This window comes from Lolium perenne, chromosome 6 (genome assembly GCF_019359855.2).
Source record: "Lolium perenne isolate Kyuss_39 chromosome 6, Kyuss_2.0, whole genome shotgun sequence".
NCBI lineage: Eukaryota > Viridiplantae > Streptophyta > Magnoliopsida > Poales > Poaceae > Lolium > Lolium perenne.
Genome location: NC_067249.2, coordinates 145,793,672 through 145,812,499, shown reverse-complemented (window position 1 = coordinate 145,812,499; position 18,828 = coordinate 145,793,672). Strand labels below are relative to the sequence as shown.

At 47.1% G+C, this 18,828-nt stretch overlaps 2 protein-coding genes across 2 annotated transcripts; one reads left to right on the top strand and one right to left on the bottom strand.

The window, feature by feature from the left end:
- Positions 1 to 9,057: 9,057 nt before the first annotated feature.
- Positions 9,058 to 10,247, top strand: LOC127307320 (probable high-affinity nitrate transporter-activating protein 2.2). The gene is made up of 2 exons (XM_051338055.2): positions 9,058 to 9,356; positions 9,642 to 10,247. Exons 1-2 carry the CDS (start codon positions 9,218 to 9,220, stop codon positions 10,091 to 10,093), a joined length of 591 nt encoding a protein of 196 aa, XP_051194015.1. The 5' UTR covers positions 9,058 to 9,217; the 3' UTR covers positions 10,094 to 10,247.
- A 2,434-nt stretch (positions 10,248 to 12,681) lies between these two features.
- On the bottom strand, positions 12,682 to 17,436 carry LOC127310333 (uncharacterized). The gene is made up of 3 exons (XM_051341017.2): positions 17,260 to 17,436; positions 16,593 to 16,901; positions 12,682 to 13,369 (listed from the first exon to the last, which is right to left on the bottom strand). Exons 1-3 carry the CDS (start codon positions 17,434 to 17,436, stop codon positions 13,196 to 13,198), a joined length of 660 nt encoding a protein of 219 aa, XP_051196977.2. The 3' UTR covers positions 12,682 to 13,195.
- Between the last annotated feature and the right edge of the window lie 1,392 nt (positions 17,437 to 18,828).

Sequence of the window (18,828 nt, the reverse complement as noted above, 5' to 3'; positions counted from 1 at the left end):
TCCTAGCCTCCTGCCATGAAGACTGCGGTCGGGTAGCGGTAGCGTGGGGCCTCGACGGAGTCCGAGTCGGAGTCGCTGCCGAAGAGGGAGAGGACGGAGTCGTCCTCGAAGCCATCCTCGAAGTCGCTTGGGTGAGAGACCAAGGAGATGGAGTCTTTGAACGACGCCGTGGCGATAGAGCGGGCAGTCGGGGACACAGCGGTGGACCCAGCGACCGATGCCGTGGCGATGATGTCGATGAAGTCAGCGTCGATCGCGGTGATACCGGGGTCGGCGGCTGGGACGGTGTCGATAGAGTCGGTGGCTGACGCGGTGACGATGGGGTTGGCGGTCGGCACCGCGGCCGCCGAGTCGGCGTCATCCTCCAGGGCCGACTCGGCCTCCGCGTATACCTCGCCGGTGACTGGGCGAGTAGCGGTGAGGAGCTATCCCGGCGCGAAGGGGTCGTGCGATCGACCGGGGCAAGGCTCGGTGGGGTCGCTGACACCGGTGAGCCCAATGAAGAGGTTGATGGAGCCGATCGGCACCATCCAGGCGTGCTTGAGAGGTGACGAGGCGGGCCGGTAGGTGCTTGGCTGGATGTGGAAGAAATTGCCGGTGGCGATCATCCTGCCGGAAGCGACCGGCCGCTGCACTGGCGAGTAGGGCCTCGCCGTAGCTCGGAGGCTTGATGTCCCATGCCCCACGGTGGGCGCCACTGTCGTGGATGTAACCACGGCAGATGCTACAGGGGGTAGCACTTCGTTGATGGGAGGGCAAGGGAACATCGCCATCTACGGGTCGAGGTGCAAGGGACGCAAGGTTTTACCCAGGTTCAGCCCCTCCGGAGAGTAAAAGGCCTACGCCCTGCTAGATCTTATTGCTCAGTGGAGAATTACAATGGGGGGCTCAGTCGGCACGAGCCAAGACCTTACAACGGGGAGATCGGATCTCAGATGAGGTGTCCTCTAGGGTTTAGCCCGGGGGTTTATATATCCACCCCCGGCCTAGGGTTACAAGGGGATAACTCCGAATCGTATCAGTTACTATTAATCCGGGATACCACACCCTTCTTCAAGTAATCTCCGTCTTCAGCCGAGCAGATCATCTCCTCGGGACTTCGGCCCAGTCGCCTTCGGGCCCAGTCGGTTAGGCGACTGGCGGTCCTTCGTGGGCCTTCATCCTTGTGGAGAGTGGGACTGACGACCCACCCCCTATGGGCATATCCCCATCAGAAGGTGTGATGCGTACAGCGGCAAGTTTCCCTCAGTAAGAAACCAAGGTTTATCGAACCAGTAGGAGCCAAGAAGCACGTTGAAGGTTGATGGCGGCGAAGTGTAGTGCGGCGCAACACCAGGGATTCCGGCGCCAACGTGGAACCTGCACAACACAACCAAATTACTTTGCCCCAACGTGACAGTGAGGTTGTCAATCTCACCGGCTTGCTGTAACAAAGGATTAGATGTATAGTGTGGATGATGATGTTTGCAGAAAACAGTAGAACGAGTATTGCAGTAGATTGTATTCGATGTAAAGAATGGACCGGGGTCCACAGTTCACTAGTGGTGTCTCTCCCATAAGAAATAGCATGTTGGGTGAACAAATTACAGTTGGGCAATTGACAAATAAAGATGGCATGACAATGCACATACATGTTATGATGAGTAGTGTGAGATTTAATTGGGCATTACGACAAAGTACATAGACCGCTATCCAGCATGCATCTATGCCTAAAAAGTCCACCTTCAGGTTATCATCCGAACCCCCTCCAGTATTAAGTTGCAAACAACAGACAATTGCATTAAGTATGGTGCGTAATGTAATCAACAAATACATCCTTAGACATAGCATTGATGTTTTATCCCTAGTGACAACAGCACATCCACAATAGAACTTTCTGTCACTGTCCCAGATTTAATGGAGGCATGAACCCACTATCGAGCATAAATACTCCCTCTTGGAGTTAGAAGTAAAAACTTGGCTAGAGCCTCTACTAACAACGGAGAGCATGCAAGATCATAAACAACACATAGATGATAGATTGATAATCAACATAACATAGCATTCATTATTCATCGGATTCCAACAAACGCAACATGTAGCATTACAGATAGATGATCTTGATCATGTTAGGCAGCTCACAAGATCCAACAATGATAGCACAATTAGGAGAAGATGACCATCTAGCTACTTCTATGGACCCATAGTCCAGGGGTGAACTACTCACACATCACTCTGGAGGCGACCATGGCGGTGAAAAGTCCTCCGGGAGATGATTCCCCTCTCCGGCAGGGTGCCGGAGGTGATCTCCTGAATCCCCCGAGATGGGATTGGCGGCGGCGGCGTCTCTGGAAGGTTTTCCGTATCGTGGCTCTCGGTACTGGGGTATTCGCGACGAAGACTTTAAGTAGGCGGAAGGGCGGAGTCGGAGGGCTGACGGGGGCCCCACACGCTACGGCCGCGCGGGCCCCCCTGGGATGCGCCGCCCTAGTGTGGCGGCGCCTCGTCGCCCCACTTCGGTTCCCTTTCGGTGTTCTGGAAGCTTCGTGGGAAAATAGGCCCCTGGGCGTTGATTTCGTCCAATTCCAAGAATATTTCCTTACTAGGATTTCTGAAACCAAAAACAGCAGAAAACAGCAACTGGCTCTTCGGCATCTTGTTAATAGGTTAGTGCCGGAAAATGCATAAATATGACATAAAGTATGTATAAAACATGTAGGTATCATCAATAAAGTAGCATGCAACATAAGAAATTATCGATACGTTGGAGACGTATCACCCAGCTGTAAAAACGGCGTCTTTTCCATGCACCTCACACATGCCTTGTGTCCGTGGCACACCTGGCACGCGATATATCCGTATCCAATATAGTCCTGCACCGTCGTCAACAGTGCGGCTTTCATACGGAAAGTTTCTTGTCCGTAGGCGTCCCAAGTTTATATCCCTTCCTCCCACAGAGTGACTAGCTCCTCCTTCAATAGCTCCAGATACAGGTTGATATTGCTCCCTGGCTGCGTCGGCCCTTGGATTAGCATACTCATGTGTATGTACTTCTTCTTCAGGCATAGCCATGGAGGGAGATTGTACATCCATACAAACACGGGCCAGGTGCTGTGGTTGCTGCTTTGGTTCCCAAACGGATTGAGTCCGTCGGTGCTCGCAGCCAACCTGATGTTCCTTGGTTCTTTCCCGAATTCTTCGTAATACTCATCGTCTAATGTTTTCCATTGGCTTGCATCCGAAGGGTGTGTTAGCACTGGGTTTTCAACCCGTTCTACATCACGCATCACCGCCTCCTTTCTTTCCGCGTGCCAGCGCATGAGCTTTGCTTCCTTGGGGTCCACGAAGTACCGCTGCAGACGGGGCGTGAGCGGGAAGTACCACACAACTTTTCGAGGAGATTTTTTTGTCCCTCTCTTGTATCGAGATTCGCCACACTGTGGGCATGTATCGAGATTGGCATGCTCGTTCCGATATATTACGCAGTCACTGATGCATGTGTGGTATTTCTGGTGCAGTAAATCGAGAGGGCACACGATTTTCTTGGCCTCCTGTAGGCTACCGGCACATGTGTTATCTTTAGGAAAGTGGATCTTCAAGTATCCAAAGAGTTCGTCCACGCTTGTGTCCGTCCATTTGTGCTTTGCCTTCATCTCCATAATATCGAGAGCGTATCTCAGACGGCTCTCCTCCGTCCCACGAGCTGCATCGTACAACGGAGTTCTCGAGTCTACCTCGAGTTGATCCAGCTTAGCCTTCCGTCTACCAGCGATTTTGGGTTCGGTAGATGTGTTGCTGAGAAGAAGTTCTTGAACATGACGGTCCTGCACGGCCGCGGTTAGCGGGGTATTTCTACTCATGTCCTCGTCGGCTGCATGTTCTTCCCGGCCTTCTTGATCACCATCAACGTGTGCGCCATCCTCTTCAACCTCGTCTCCATTGCCATATGGGGCATCCTCTTCCTCACCTTCGTTATCATCATCTCCACCATCATCATCATCACCTTCGATATCATCATCTCCATCATCACTCATCCACTGAGTATGCCCCTCCATGAAACTATACCTGAGCAGGTGCTCATTCACTATGCCTGAAAAGGGGTCGAACAACGACCCTAGCTTGCATCTTCGACAAGGACACATTATATCCTTTCGCTTTTTTTGATACATGTCGACCGTCGCGCGTTCCACGTATCTATCAACGATGCTTTCCCTCATCTTGATGACCATCGTCGCCTACAAGACAAGATAATTGATTACAACTGCCGCCTCGGTTTTCACGAAAAAAATCGGCATGACCTTTGCTAAATATTGTCATGCTGGAGTTCCAAAAATTCGCCGGAACGGAAGTTAATCAACATTCCGGCAAAACATTGGCAACTCAATGTTCCTGCACACGTCAACAAATGCAAAACAATGCATTTACATATATGGAACCGCGCCTTTTGCGATTCTACTAGTGACATAACCGCGACTTTTCACCAACTCATGAACATTCCACTCATTAGTTATATACCTATTAGTTGACGCGACGTCCAAAAGCACCGGAGAGACGCCACACATCGACTTTATGCTCGAGAGATCTAGAAATAGAGAGATCTAGCTAGATCAAGTGGAAAAGGTGGTGATAGGAGATAGATCTAGATCTAGATCATGCAAATCATGCTAGAGGGGCTAGGTAGTGCATGATTTGCTCAAATACATCATATTTTGTTGGTTGAAATAGCTAAAATGGGTGGGGGAATGAGATAACAAGTGCTTGGGTTGATTTGCCATCACATATGAGTGTATGAGGGTGGTGGTAGGTGGCTGGTCGTGCTAATAAATGGCCAAGCCCAGGTTACCGCCGGCGCCTACAAGGAAGAATGCCAGCGGTAGGGCCCGTTACCCCCGGTGCTTCTGTGGCTAAACCGCCGGCGGTAAGTGTAGGATGGGTGGCCGCTGGGTGGCCCACCCTGCCACTCATTACCCCCGGCATCTTCTATTCGGGTTCGCCGGCGGTAGAGCCTTCTACCTCCGGCGGTTTGGGCCTAAACCGCCGGCGGTAAGTCCAGGCCCAATGGGGACCCCGCAGCCCATTATATCGCCGGCACCTTCGTGCCCTACTCGCCGGCAGTAACGCATGCACCCCCGGCGACCTCCATTCGAACTCGCCGGCGGTAGGGTTAGGCACCCCTGGAAGGCATTACCGCCGGCATCTTCTATCCATACTCACCGGCGGTAAGGAGTGCTGCTATAAGGCTTTCCCTAGTAGTGAAAGCAATCAACTATGAACTAGGGTTTATCTTAAACGTGTTCTAAACCTAATTTGGGGGCGTCCTGGGCACTTATATAGGAGTTCAGGACGACCAGAAGTAGAAAATACACATCGAAAACCGACCCAGATTGGATCTGGTCGAGACATACTCGGAGTCGGCCAGTCATACGACCGGTCGACCGGGACTGGGACCGGGCCATCCGGTTTCAACCGGGTGGTGACCGGGATAGGGGTCCAGGCTTACTGGATAGTGCCCGGTTGGCACAAGCGTAGAATCCGGTCGGCGTCGGGCTGATCCGGTGTGGCGCCCGGTCTAACCGGGCCTAGGACCGGGCGCGCCGGCCGGTCTGACCGGACCTGACACCGGCCTGGACTTCTTCCTCCTTCGCGCATGCCTCCCTCTCCTCCCTCGCGCGTCCATGGGATATCTTCATGTCCAGCTCCATGTCCATCTTCTTGTCCAACTGCTCCTCTCCTCCTCGTGCGATGCTTGCTCCCTCTTCATACATGATCATACATAAGTAATATGACTTCGGCGGTATAAAGCTCTCATCGATCAAAGTATCACTTAGGAACAAGTTCACCTATTGTTTGAGTAGCTTCGTACGAGCTCGTGTCATTGGTCCAATCCTGACTTTATTGGACTTGAGCGTCACAGCAGCATTGTCTTCATCTTGCAATGACGGAGATAGTAGTGTAGTAGGGATGTCCTCATCAGTATGCATGTCTGCAGGAGAAACCTTAACCCTGGCCTATTTTCCATCATTGATCACAACCCCTTTAAAAGTATAATAGATAGGTCTGGTAAACATAAAATGAAATTAACTGAAAACTCTTGTAGACGTTTCCTTTACACCATTTTAGCCGTGCTTCCCAAGGTTCGATTAAACCTTGGTCTATTAAGGAAAAAAGTATCATACTACAATTCATAATCCGGATCGAAGGTATCAGAAACTAAGAAAATGTATGTGAACAAGATTACACAATTTAGAACAAATATAGTAAACTACATTAACGTTACAGAATTTTGAATTTTGTTGTAATTAAGTTATTTATTTCAAGCTATACCATCCAAATTGTTTAATGTACATGGTAGTGAGGATCCTAGAGAGGTGTGAATAGGCCATTACAAAACTAACTCAAATTAAGCTAATTAGATATAACTGTGGATAAAAGGTTCTCCATAAATGCAACTAGGTGAACAAGCATGTACAACAAGGTTACACTAGCAATCAACAAGATAAAGAAGTTGGAAGTAAGACACTGCAAGTAAGGGACATGTACAAACTAATGAAAGTAGAAAGAGACGAAGAATTAGGAATGCAGATATCATGGCAAACCAAGCCAACACAGTTTCTCACGGATCTAGCCTTCTTCTCCCCTGATCTCTCTTTACACCAGGCAAGATCTCTTCCACTATGATAGATATCGTGGCAAATCAATCCCACACGGTTCCCCACGGATCTAGCCTTCTTCTCCCTTCATCTATCTACACCAAGCAAGATATATTACACTATGATAGATCATGTGCTACAAACCCTCACATACTTCCCAGAGTGATTCGCCACACCATAAGTTGGGCAACCCTAATCACCTATGGTTTTGAACAAAATGGGTGACAGAGGATCACCTTGTCGCAACAATCTATGTGTCTGAAAATAATGACCTATGTCATCATTCACCTTAATGCCTACAACCCCTTGGTTAATTAAAATTTTAATCCAACTACACCAATTTGGATCAAATCTTTTCATGTGAAGCACCTGTTGTACCACATAACTTTATCGTATGCCTTTTTGAAATATAGTTTGAGAAATACCCCATCCATTTCTTCCTATGAAGTTCATGGATGGTTTCATGAAGAATAAGGAGTCCCTCTAAAATATGATGCCCCGGCATAAACCCCCATTAATCTATTCGTACACACCTTAGTATGCATATGGGCATGTATTGCAGATTTTGAACCACATTTTTTTTGTAGCAACATAATAATACGAAAGTTCAAATGAAACAGTGGAAAATCACCTTGCAGAAACTTTTCAAAATATTACATGTGGCGCACTTGTAGGAGTGGTGCGCCACAACTAACTTTGCCCCGGCCCGACTATTTAGAGCGAGACGCCCCTATCTCCTCTTTATTTCCCCTTCTTCCCCTTCTCCACCAAATCGAGACGGCCCTTCCTCTTCCGCATCATCCCTGCTGCTCTCCTTCCTCCCCGCCACCCCTGCTACTCTCCTTCCTTCACGACGGCACCTTCTTCGCACTCGTGCTCCTTCCTCCACTTCTGGAGCCCGTGCTCCTTCCCCCTCAAGCAGCGCTGCCCTCGTCCACTCATCGTGGAGTAGTGCCGCCTCCTCGTATGACCGTCTGGCGACGATGAGGACCCGATGAGGACCCGCGGGTGCTAATTGCAAAACTTCCATCAGATCTAGATCTAGGATTTCCATATTGAAAACGTATTATTTTTTTTGAAAAAAAATACCCGCAGTGCAACGCGAATCGTTACCCGTGGCACACCATGTTGTGCCCTACAGGTAACTATTAATAGTGGCGCGCTAGCCGTGGTGCACACATCGTGCGCCACTGGTAGCAAAAAGTGGTGCGCCACGGGTAGCTGATTTTCTAGTAATGGATGGACCAGCGGCTGATGGTGATGACGGTTTTTGAAGCGAGAACATGAGACGCTCGTCAAGTGTCTGCTAGACCGGATGTGCGCTCTTGTTTTTGCCAAGGAGTGACTCATCGATGCCACGGGCAATTAGCTGGTGGGACGTTGTTTGTGTTTTTAGGGCGTGAAATACTGGTGGGATGTTACTTCACCCATTATGAGATTTCTATGTGTTGAGTAGTTGCTTCGGATTTTGTTTGAAGTTGAATAGTCGCATTTCGAAAAAAGCCGAATCAAAATTTATGTTTTAAAACTTTGGTTTTGAGGCAATTTTGTTTAGTAAAAAATCCAATATTTGTACGTTCACTTAAAAAAAAGCATACATTCGGTGTGTGGTTATTCAGCCGCGGCAGGTGATGGGTAGGAGATAGGCTCTAAAGACGCGGGCTTCAGCACTTGGTGGCTTGCACATTATGTAACTAAGAGCCCAAGACCATCCAGCATGGGATACCGATTTGGTTGGATGGTGAACCTCGAGGTTCGCTCCTCGTGGAAACCGAAGGAACCTATAGACGGCGTTGATCCTTATCTTTTGGAGCTTGTGGCGTCACCATAACAACATCGTCTTCAATGGCATGTCTCCCACCGCGACAAAGATCTGCCATAGGATCAAGGAGGAGGACAGAGCTTGGAGTCCTGCGGGCCTGCTCCGTGGCGAGTCATTTGGGTTAGGCGGTGTCGACGTCAGATGGATGGCTGCAGGAAGAGTAGGTTTCCTTTTAGGGAAGCTGGCACCACTGTTGCCGCTTTGCGATGTTGTAAACTGCCATTTTGGGTCTTCTTCTATAAAAAGAAATTGATGCACAGGACACATTCTAAAAAAAAAGCATAAATTTGGTTTAGGGGAATTTCGGTGTTGTTTATGGGTAAAACCGAATTATATACAGTAGAACACAGAACAGCGGAGTTGATTTTGCGGGCGCTTGCTGCTTAATTTTCAGTCGCCGCTTCTCATTACCACCCCGGCCAGGACCCTTTTGGCCCTCTACGGAGCACATCAAAGACCCTCGGAGGGGACAAAACGCAAAACGAGTTCCATGACTTCCGACCAGCTAAGCCAGTTTCCGATTCGCTTGATCAGACGGGCGCCTCCTCGGCCCCACGAAATACGGCACTGGCAGCTCCTCCTGATCTGCCTCCTCTCCTCGCCCACGGTCAACACCCATGGCGCTCGATCGCCTATATTATACCCATCCGTACTCCTCCATCTCTCCAGATCCCCCACCAAAGCAAAGCAAAGCAAACGTCCCAAGCTCCTCTCTGCCTCCTCCGATCGATCAAGCAGCCAAAGCACTAACTAGCCGCTCGTAAGGATGGCTCGGCAAGGGATGGCCATGGCGTTGCTGGTGGTGGTCCTCGCCGCAGGGTGTTGGGAGTCGGCGAACGCCGCGGCGATGCTCTCGCAGCTGAAACCAACCCTCGCGGTCACCGCCTCCCCCACTCCCAACCAAGGTACGCACGCCGTCGTGTATGCTGCCTGACTTGCGCCGCATAGTCGTTTGTTTGCTATACGTCACGGATTGGCATATATGGCCATGGCTATGTATGCAGCAAGTTAATTAGCATGCTATTCCAAATATCGGACGGCAGCTGGCCGGCCAATAGAAGAATCTTGGATATTTAGATGCTCAAAGTTGTTAAAATATAATAATTCGTACAACGATTTTTATTTACATGACAGTTGTATTTTTGTTTTAAAGTGGTTAAACTCTAACACGCATGGCAACCCATGGCCAGTTCTCCACGGCGGCGAGGACGTGATCACCGTGACATGGTCCCTCAACGCGACGGCCGGCACGGACGCGGAATACAAGAAGGTGAAGGTGAGCCTGTGCTACGCGCCGGTGAGCCAGAAGGGGCGCGAGTGGCGCAAGACCCACGACGACCTCAAGAAGGACAAGACCTGCCAGTTCAAGGTCACCGAGCAGGCCTACGCTGCCACCGGCACCGTCGAGTACCGCGTCGCCCTCGACATCCCCACCGCCACCTACTTCGTGCGCGCCTATGCTCTCGACGCCTCCGGCACGCAGGTCGCCTACGGACAGACCTTGCCCGGCGCCACCTTCGACGTCATCAGCATCACCGGCGTCACCACCTCCATCAAGGTCGCTGCCGGCGTCTTCTCCACCTTCTCCATCGCCTCGCTCGCCTTCTTCTTCTTCATCGAGAAACGCAAGAAGAACAACTAAGATTGAGACCATACGCTCAAATGTTTGTGTTGTACCGACGAATCCATGCCATATGGGTGCAACAATCTTCATGTATATCTCCTCTTTTTTGTTGTGAGCGTGTAAACTACTTAAATGTATGAAATAATTTGAGGAAGAACTTGGATTCCATAAATTGGTGTACCGTCTGCAGCGGTGCTCTTCGAGTACCGTGTCTCGATTTTTAGGTATACCCTTCATTGGCTTTAAGTAGCCACGGTATACTTCTACTTGTATTTTTTTTTGTTAAAAGCATATCTAGAGATTACTTGGATTTCCTCCGAAATGAAAACTCATGCTCTTACTTTGGTGGTTAAAACGGCTACAACAACGCTTGTATACAATGTTTCTTTCTAGAAGCGACCTTCTTATAAAACCCCTTTCGCAGTTCAATATTGCCAATGTTGTTGCTGCTGCTACGAGTCGCAAATCACTTTGGCAGGACTGGATCTTTTTATTATGTTTTCTATTTGTTAGCATTTTTTGCGAAAATACTTCACACTAGTTCTTAACAATATGCTATTACAAATGCCAGGTATAATTAGTACCGTATTAAAAAAAATCGTCTTATTGAATTTTTTTTGTGCCATTTGTATCTATTCATGAGCCTAACCGAAGCATTGGGTCAGGACAGCGATATACTCTGACTTTGGACAGGATAGTAGCGATGTGATCAGAGCTGATACGAAAAGCGAGCTACCACACTAGCTTTGTTCCGTACCTCGCCTGGTTATTCCGTAGCCGTACGATAGTACTCTACCATCCTAGATCCGTTTCCCGATTGTCTATACTCACTCATCCTCCTTAACCATGCATGTTCATACATATAAAATGAATATGCATTATGCATGTAAAACGAATATGCATTATGCTTGAAATAGCAAGCAAGCACGGTTCCACCGTTCCCGGAACAAAATGGACAAGCATGTCATGCACATAAGATCCAGTGCGAAATTGTGGTTCGAGCTTTCAACAAGGATGATAGGAGCAAGTCACTAATTGTCTAAAAATAGTCTCCACCTGTATCCATCTCAGAGTCAACTTTGTGATGAAGTGCACGTATGCGATACTCCTTCCAGGCGTACGGAAGGCCAAGAGACGATACATTACATTGTTTTGTAGCGGCTAGGAGGGACAGCAAGGAGCTAATCACCCACTAATTTATTCAGCTTCACATGGAGGGGGTACTCCAGCTTGAAGGTCAGATTAACAATGTCAACTCTTTGCTCAAAATTTATGTCCTGATGAGCTGTACCTTCTGAAAGCGATCCGTTGTGCTTCCACATTGTCAAACAAGTTTTGCCTTTCAAGATGTTTCCAAGATGGTGGTTACCTGTACTTTTTGTTTTTGTTTTCTTTCACATGTAAAACAGTTTGAATCAACAATCACCTCACCTTATATTCAACAGTGCACATGGGGTATCCCAAGTGGTATGACTCGATGACTAGTAAGAGTACTTATCATCTACTGCTTATTTTATGTACTCGCTTATCCTCTACTCCATGCCGACCAACACATGGAATCAGTAACGTCTCTGGTATGACTATCACTCGTAGGAGTACTTATCATCAAATTATCTAGAGAATCTTTGTTCATAGAGAAGTGGAGGGAATGGGACTTCATTTTTGCTGACACTATCCTTCCATTTCATTCAACAGAATGGAGCAAAGAAAAAACAAAAATTCTCTTGATCTTCGATTTGAAAACAGATCACAAGAGTTTTACAATCTACTCGGACCTCGTTCACAGGCGTATATAGTGGCACAACAATGTTACAGCCTCTATTTGTTTTTTTGTTTTGTTTTAGTTTGTCCTTATTACAATCCATTTATTCTTCCTACTCTTGCGAATCAAACACCCAAGTCTAAAACTTCTGCTTTTCCCAGTCTACATGTATTCATAGCATATACCTATTTCTGTCTTTCAGAAACATACAAAACAAAGCTACCCTTATGTACAGGGCTTTATGCACCTACTCATCCTATACTGGAGTATTTCTAACCCGAAACAGAAGGAATTATTCAGTAAAAAAAAGATTTGGAACCATATTAAGCAGTGTACTATGCTAAGCAGCACAGCTGAAGATCTCTTTTGTTGCGAGAACCGCTTTATCTGTAAAGATGCCAAAAGCCTGTGGCTCTCAGAATTAATGCGCATACACATGGCATGCGAACTCGAGGAAAAGAAACATGTATATTATGATGGATCAGCAACACAAAAGCCTCGTCGTACCACATGAGAATGGAAATGCTGAAACAAGATTATGCATGAAGAATATTTAGTGTATCAAAGGTTGGTAACAATTGTTTTGACATGGAACAGTGGGTAATAGAGAAAGAGAAGAGAAAGAAGAAAAGAAAGAGGCACCACCTTAGAGGTGGTAATAAATACAGCTTTGACACTTTTTTCTGTCTATGATCCTCTCCACTCTTCCAATGCAAACAAAATGGGACTCAAACAGACAAAATTAACAGCTTATTTGTCCAATTATTTGATAACTGAGATTAATTATCAAAAGAAGATCCATAAATCAGGGTTTCATCATCTTTGTCCTGTTAGCGTCCTGAAAAACAAGTACATAAACAGTTTAATGTACCAATAACATAAAATGGAAAAGGGAGAGAAAATATTTGTAAAATACAGTCCTTCTAAGTAAATCAATGACTATGGTTTGTAATTTCGACTAGCTGATGCAAAATGATTGGATATATGCACAAATATATAAAAATATTCGTGGAAATTCAGAAGCCTGGAAGGGTGCAATATTGTGATCAATTTGTAATCACTGGCCAAGAAAGTAACTATCAACTAAGAAGTGTGAAGTTTGGTTTTGTTTGTATTTGGACAAAGTTCATGAAATTAAGCAGACATAAGGAACAGAACTATTGACACCAAAAGAGCCTCTCTCTTTGCTCCCCTCGAATCCCCACAGTTGCTCCATTGGTTTTGGATAGTGTTCTACGTTTTCAGGGAACATGGCCTTTCCGCCAACTCTGTGGTACGAGATCCCTGCTCAATTAGTTAGCCGTGGTGCAGTAACCCTACCAGGTCCAGAATCAGGCCTTTGTCCAAACCAGATCTTCTCATCCAAATGAGGTGAAATTTGAAAGAAGGTGTAGATCTTTCAATCTGGAATATCTTCTCAAATAAACCTTTTGCAACTCATCATTATTGTTTCCTTCAGTTTCCTTTAGGTCCACCTTAAGTAGGTTAATCTCTTCTTCCAACACCCTCTCTTCATTGTCTCTGGTCTGAAATATTCAAGTGGTGTTACCTGTGTTGAAATAAAATGGAACACATAGAGGAAACAGTGCATCACAGGGATATAACCTCCATATACAAGATATTATGTGAAACCTTGAAAATTACAAAAAATAAAGTATAATATAACAAGATGCTAGTCGAATAGGCAAGTTAAAGCTCCACTGGAAGATGGCCCTCAGAAACTACAGGAAATTTCAGTGGTAAGGCCAAAATGCATGTATATGTATTTTGACAGGATTAAAGAGAAAAGTCAAATTACTTGGGTGGAGCATCTTGAGTGCACCATCTAGCTGAGGAATAGATTAACCGAATCACCTGAAACCACTGGGTCTATTTAACTATCATCTAATTAATCAAAAACATAATGGTAACTGATAAGTAGATAGTAAGGCTGAGCTTCTATAAGTATAGCTAAGTTTGAGCTGAGGAAGGTTCACTTTCTCAGAGCACCTAACCAAGTGTTAAAGTAAGGTTCACTTTCTCAGAACACCAACAACACCAACGCAATATTTTTTATGCTACGGAAGTACCAATTGTTGATAGATTTATTGATACTAGCCATGTACAAATGGACTCATACACATGAAAGGAAGGGAGTATCCAAATTAAGGAGGTGCTAATGTTGTTATCTTCATTAAACCTCTCGAGATGAGGTGCTGCACTGTTGATTCTAAAGGTGTCAAAATTTGTTCAAGGCTTTCCACATCTTAATCTGATGGTCAAGGAAAATGACACGGGGGCAACTTGTTCGACAACAGATATGAAGAAAAGAGCCAGCAGGAGCATAAATGATTCAATGCCGATCTTACTATCTAGACAAATGCATGACAAAGAGTAGACTGATTAGTATCGACAACAGTATCACAAATAAGTAACCAAAATATTGTCGTTGTTACTAAAGTAAAACTATCAACTGTTGGAGTATTTGCTAACCATGAACATCAGATGTCATCAGATATCATGAAAAACCTGTGCAAACAGCAAATGGTATAGTTTTCTAGTTACCGAGCTAATTTTCTCTATAACTAATAACTTCGTGAGTCATCCATAGCAGTTCCACATATGTGGCAGTGATGATCAAACCTACATGACGAAATATTAGGAGCAAAGCGAGTGGTGCACATTTATTTAATTAAAAACCTTTCATATCGGCAGCAAGATTTTATCCAAAATGGTGGGATGATAAACAACAAGAAAATCATGACTTAGACTTTATACTAGTAGGCTTCTGGTGAGATGATAACCATTCAAAGATGTAGTATAGGTCAACTTGGCAACCAATAAGGTGATTTAGTCCATTAACATCATTGAACCATCCAACGCATAAGCACACATAAAAGCTATTAGAACATATAACAAGTACTTAGTTTGCACTCGTTAGAAGAAAAATAGTGTGAGAAACACAGGTAAAGATATTTAGCGTGATTATGGCCCATGGGCTCTAAGGTAAGGAACCCTGGCCTATATTACCATGGTGAGACAGTGCAAGCACTCCATAGGGAACATTGTTTCCCTCAGATGAGGAGAAAATAAAGATGCCAGAGCACCGAGTACAGGCAAAGATGAAAACATGTCGAAACAATGCTATGTGAAGCATCCATGTGCTTCTCCTCCTGAGCTGGTGACGGACACTAGAGGAAATTTTAGCTGAGCTGTCAAAGGAACTGAATCTTTGGTGATTACAAGATAACCGAAGGAACTGGAGAAATTGTTTAGATGACAGTGTCTTATAATTGCTTGTTAGGCCCCTCGCCTGACTTGCAAGCCACCATACAAATGACTCTGGATCATGGTGGGAGATGTTGCTCACTGTCACAGCTGACTAATGACCGCCCTTGTAAATCCAGTCATCCAGCTGTACCGCTGTTTGAATCTGAAGATTGAAATTATGGAACTAACTAACTACTACGAGAAGAGGCATAGAGAGGGAACTCCATGGCCTCCATAGGTGGGGTTGGAAATACAGTAGGCGTGCCAGTATCGTTATGGCAGTGGACGGAGATGGGGGCGATAAGCGCCAAGTCCACTTCAGGAAGACACCAGTATATGGGGTAAAACTAACAAAAAGGAACGCTAAAGCTAAAATCTATTGTATAAAAGGGGTGGCTCGCCCGTCCACTTGACTCCAACCAGCCACCACTGATGAGGGGAGAGGAAATAGTGGGAATCAGGATGCAATCTGAATGGGGATGCGGTTGATGAACCTCGCTTGGCATGTCCTTAGCTTCATAATGCCGATCAGAACAATATTGCTAAAATATTACTCAAATTTCACCGGCCTTTTCTTATGTTCACATTCTTACCAACAAATTGCTGACAAATAAAAAAATGTATGTTCAGGTCCGACCAAAATGGTTTCAACTCCATCAATTTTTATCCAGATTTTCTGTTGATACACTCCCTTGACCTGATGAAGTTACCATAGGGGCCAAAACATTTTACCATTGAAACTAGTTTGTGTCAATACATTCAAAACATACACAGAAAGTTTTATAACCGTGGATGTGAATGACATTATTCATTGTGTAATTCTTACAGTTCCTTCCAGTAGCTCGCTGATATCCATCATTGTCAGCTAATCTTGACTAGAAATAGCGAGGTCTAAGCAACTAAGCTAGCATGTCCGATCTCCTCATTTGGACAGAAGAGGAGCAGAAACAGCTATTCAGAGACAACTGTAATGGTAAGCTAGCCTGTTTGGTTAGAACTACTGAAAAGTGGCTGCTGAATTATTTAGCCGCAAATGTATCATTCCTATATTTAAGCACCACTAGCAAAACATAGTCAAAGCGCATTGACAGACAAATGAGCGGGCTAGTTTGGCAACAAAGTTCTTCTAAAACTGAAGTATTACAAAATCATAGTATTTAACTGCCTGGCATAACAATACTTCAGTTTTGGAATAAAGAGTCTGAGAGCTGTTTTTTCAATACTTAAAAAATAGCACATTTTCAGCGACAATGAAGTATATAATACCGCTGCACATTTTATCAAGATAAACCTGTGGGAATAGCCGTCCCTTCCTTACCAAAGAAAGAAAAAAGGAATGACGCGGTCTGGTTTACAAGTAAGAAAGAAATAGGATTAACAAGGGTAAAGGTGACGTTTTAGCTCTTCGTTCCGCTCTTGGTTTACAGGCTTTGTTAACCGGACCGGCAGGTGTATAAAAGGGGGCATTTTCAGTCTTTAGTTACAGCCAAAGACATCAAATTATTTGAAACTGATATTTTGACAAGCTGTAGTATTGCTCAAATACTTCAAAAATACTTTGCTACCAAACAGAGCCTTAAGTGTGGATAGGTGGAACACAAGTACAGAAGGCGGATACATATATGGGCATACGGCATAGTACCTATCAATTCGACGATGCTCCAGGTCGAGGTCAATCTTCCTCCAGTCCCTCCCTTTCTCCTGCAGAATCACCTCTCTTGGCTTTGCATTCCCAAATGGATTCACCTTCGGTCCTGGCTTCAGTGAAGCACTGCCTGGCCTGCTGAACTGTGAGCTTCTGGGACAAATAGTTATCTCTCATCAATCTCAGTCCCCATCTTCCTCCAGTCAAGTCAGTACGTCCTCCCAGGGCCTTGCAGCCCCAAATGGCCGCGGCTGGCTCCCGGCTACGACCTGCCTCCGCAGGGTGACATCGAGGTGGCCGAGGGTTCACGCTTGGGAGGATCTCCTGGCCGCCGGGAACCCTGCACCGCCAAATCCGGAGCCGTAGGAGCAGAACCCACCGCCGAGGTACCGCCGAGGTGGGACCGTTCGAGCTCATCCTCGGCACGCTACCGCGGGCCGGTGGGCAGCATCATCATGTCCGCGGCGGTGAGCCCCTTGGGCTCTGCCAGCCGCGCCGGGGTACCGCCGGGGCCGTACGTGGCAAAACTTCGGAGAGCAACAGTATGGTGCCCATCTTCTTCTTCGACTTGCCGGCCCCCGCAGTGGCAAGAGTGGGAAAACTGGCGGCGGGGGCCGCGGCGGTCTCCCGATCTTCCTCCTCGGCGCGCTCGGCGTCCAGCGCCCAGGCACCGGCGCCGCCGAGGCCGCCCCAGGACTTGGACATGGCGGGGATCTTAGGGTATGTTTGGTTTGTGCCCTAAGAGCATCTCCACTCGTTTGCCCTCCCCACGCCGAAATCCGGGAAAATTTACGTCTGGATTGGACGTAAATTTAGCGTGGGGAGGTGTAGTTTCCTAGCCGCGATCTCAGGCGAAGACGGCGATCTAAATTTGAAAAACGGAAACTTGACAAACTACGGCATAAAACGGTCGAATTTAGACTAAATTCAATGATATTTACTATATAGAGGGCGAAGTTCGTACATAGAGACCGAATTCGACTATATTTCGAATTCGGCTAGGGGAATACAACTTTAAATATGAAAACACGGCGCTCTACATGCCGAAATGGCGGTAGAACACCGTGTAGTCGCCGCCATCGTCGTCGGAGCTGTCGTCGTCGAACCGTGGCGCGCCGGCCGCCCGGCCGCCGCCTTGGCCTGCTGCGTCTCCCACCGGCCGCCGGTGCGAGGCGGGGACGGCGATGGCTTGTACGGCTCGTCGTCGGAGGCTTCGAGGTCGATGACGGGGACGACGGCGCCGGATGGAGGAGTCGCGAGCCGCCGGAAGCGAGCGGCGTCCTGGAGGTGCCTTGCCTGCCGCTCCGCTTCCTCCTTCTCCCACTGCTCCCTCGACCAGGCGCAGGCCTGGTCGAGCGGCATGGCGTTGTCGGCGGGTACGAGGTCCTGGAGGGACCTCGCGATGACGGCTTCGAGGATGGCGGCGTCCTCGGCAGTTTCTTCCTCCTCGACCTTCACCTTCGCCGATTTGCGCTTCCGCTCGCCGGAGGTGTCGTGGTCGCGCTTGGGGCGGCGCCGTCCTTGTGCCGTCGATGGTTCGCGGAAGACGATGCCGCCGCCGCGCGTGCGGTGGCTCGGCGGGGACCCCGGCTCCTTTTTCACCGGTAGCTATTTTCTGGCGCGTGGTTGACGAGGGAGGAAATCCCTGTGTGGAAGCTTTTCTGGTCCCCGGCAACGGCGCCAGAAAATAGCTTGATGTCTACTCACGCTTCTTTTCCTGTAGACAGTATTGGGCCTCCAAGAGCAGAGTTTTGTAGAATAGCAGCAAGTTTTCCCTTAAGTGGATCACCCAAGGTTTATCGAACTCAGGGAGGAAGAGGTCAAAGATATCCCTCTCAAGCAACCCTGCGATCACAATGCAAGAAGTCTCTTGTGTCCCCAACACACCTAATACACTTGTCAGATGTATAGGTTCACTAGTTCGGCGAAGAGATAGTAAAATGCAAGTAATATGGATGTATATGAGTGGTAATAGCAATCTGAATAAAATATGGCAGCGAGTAAACATGCAGTGGAACAGTAAATAAACGGTGTCCTCCCCTGCAACGGCACCAGAAAATACTTGTCAAGCGTGCGATTGATGTGGGAGATAGGAAT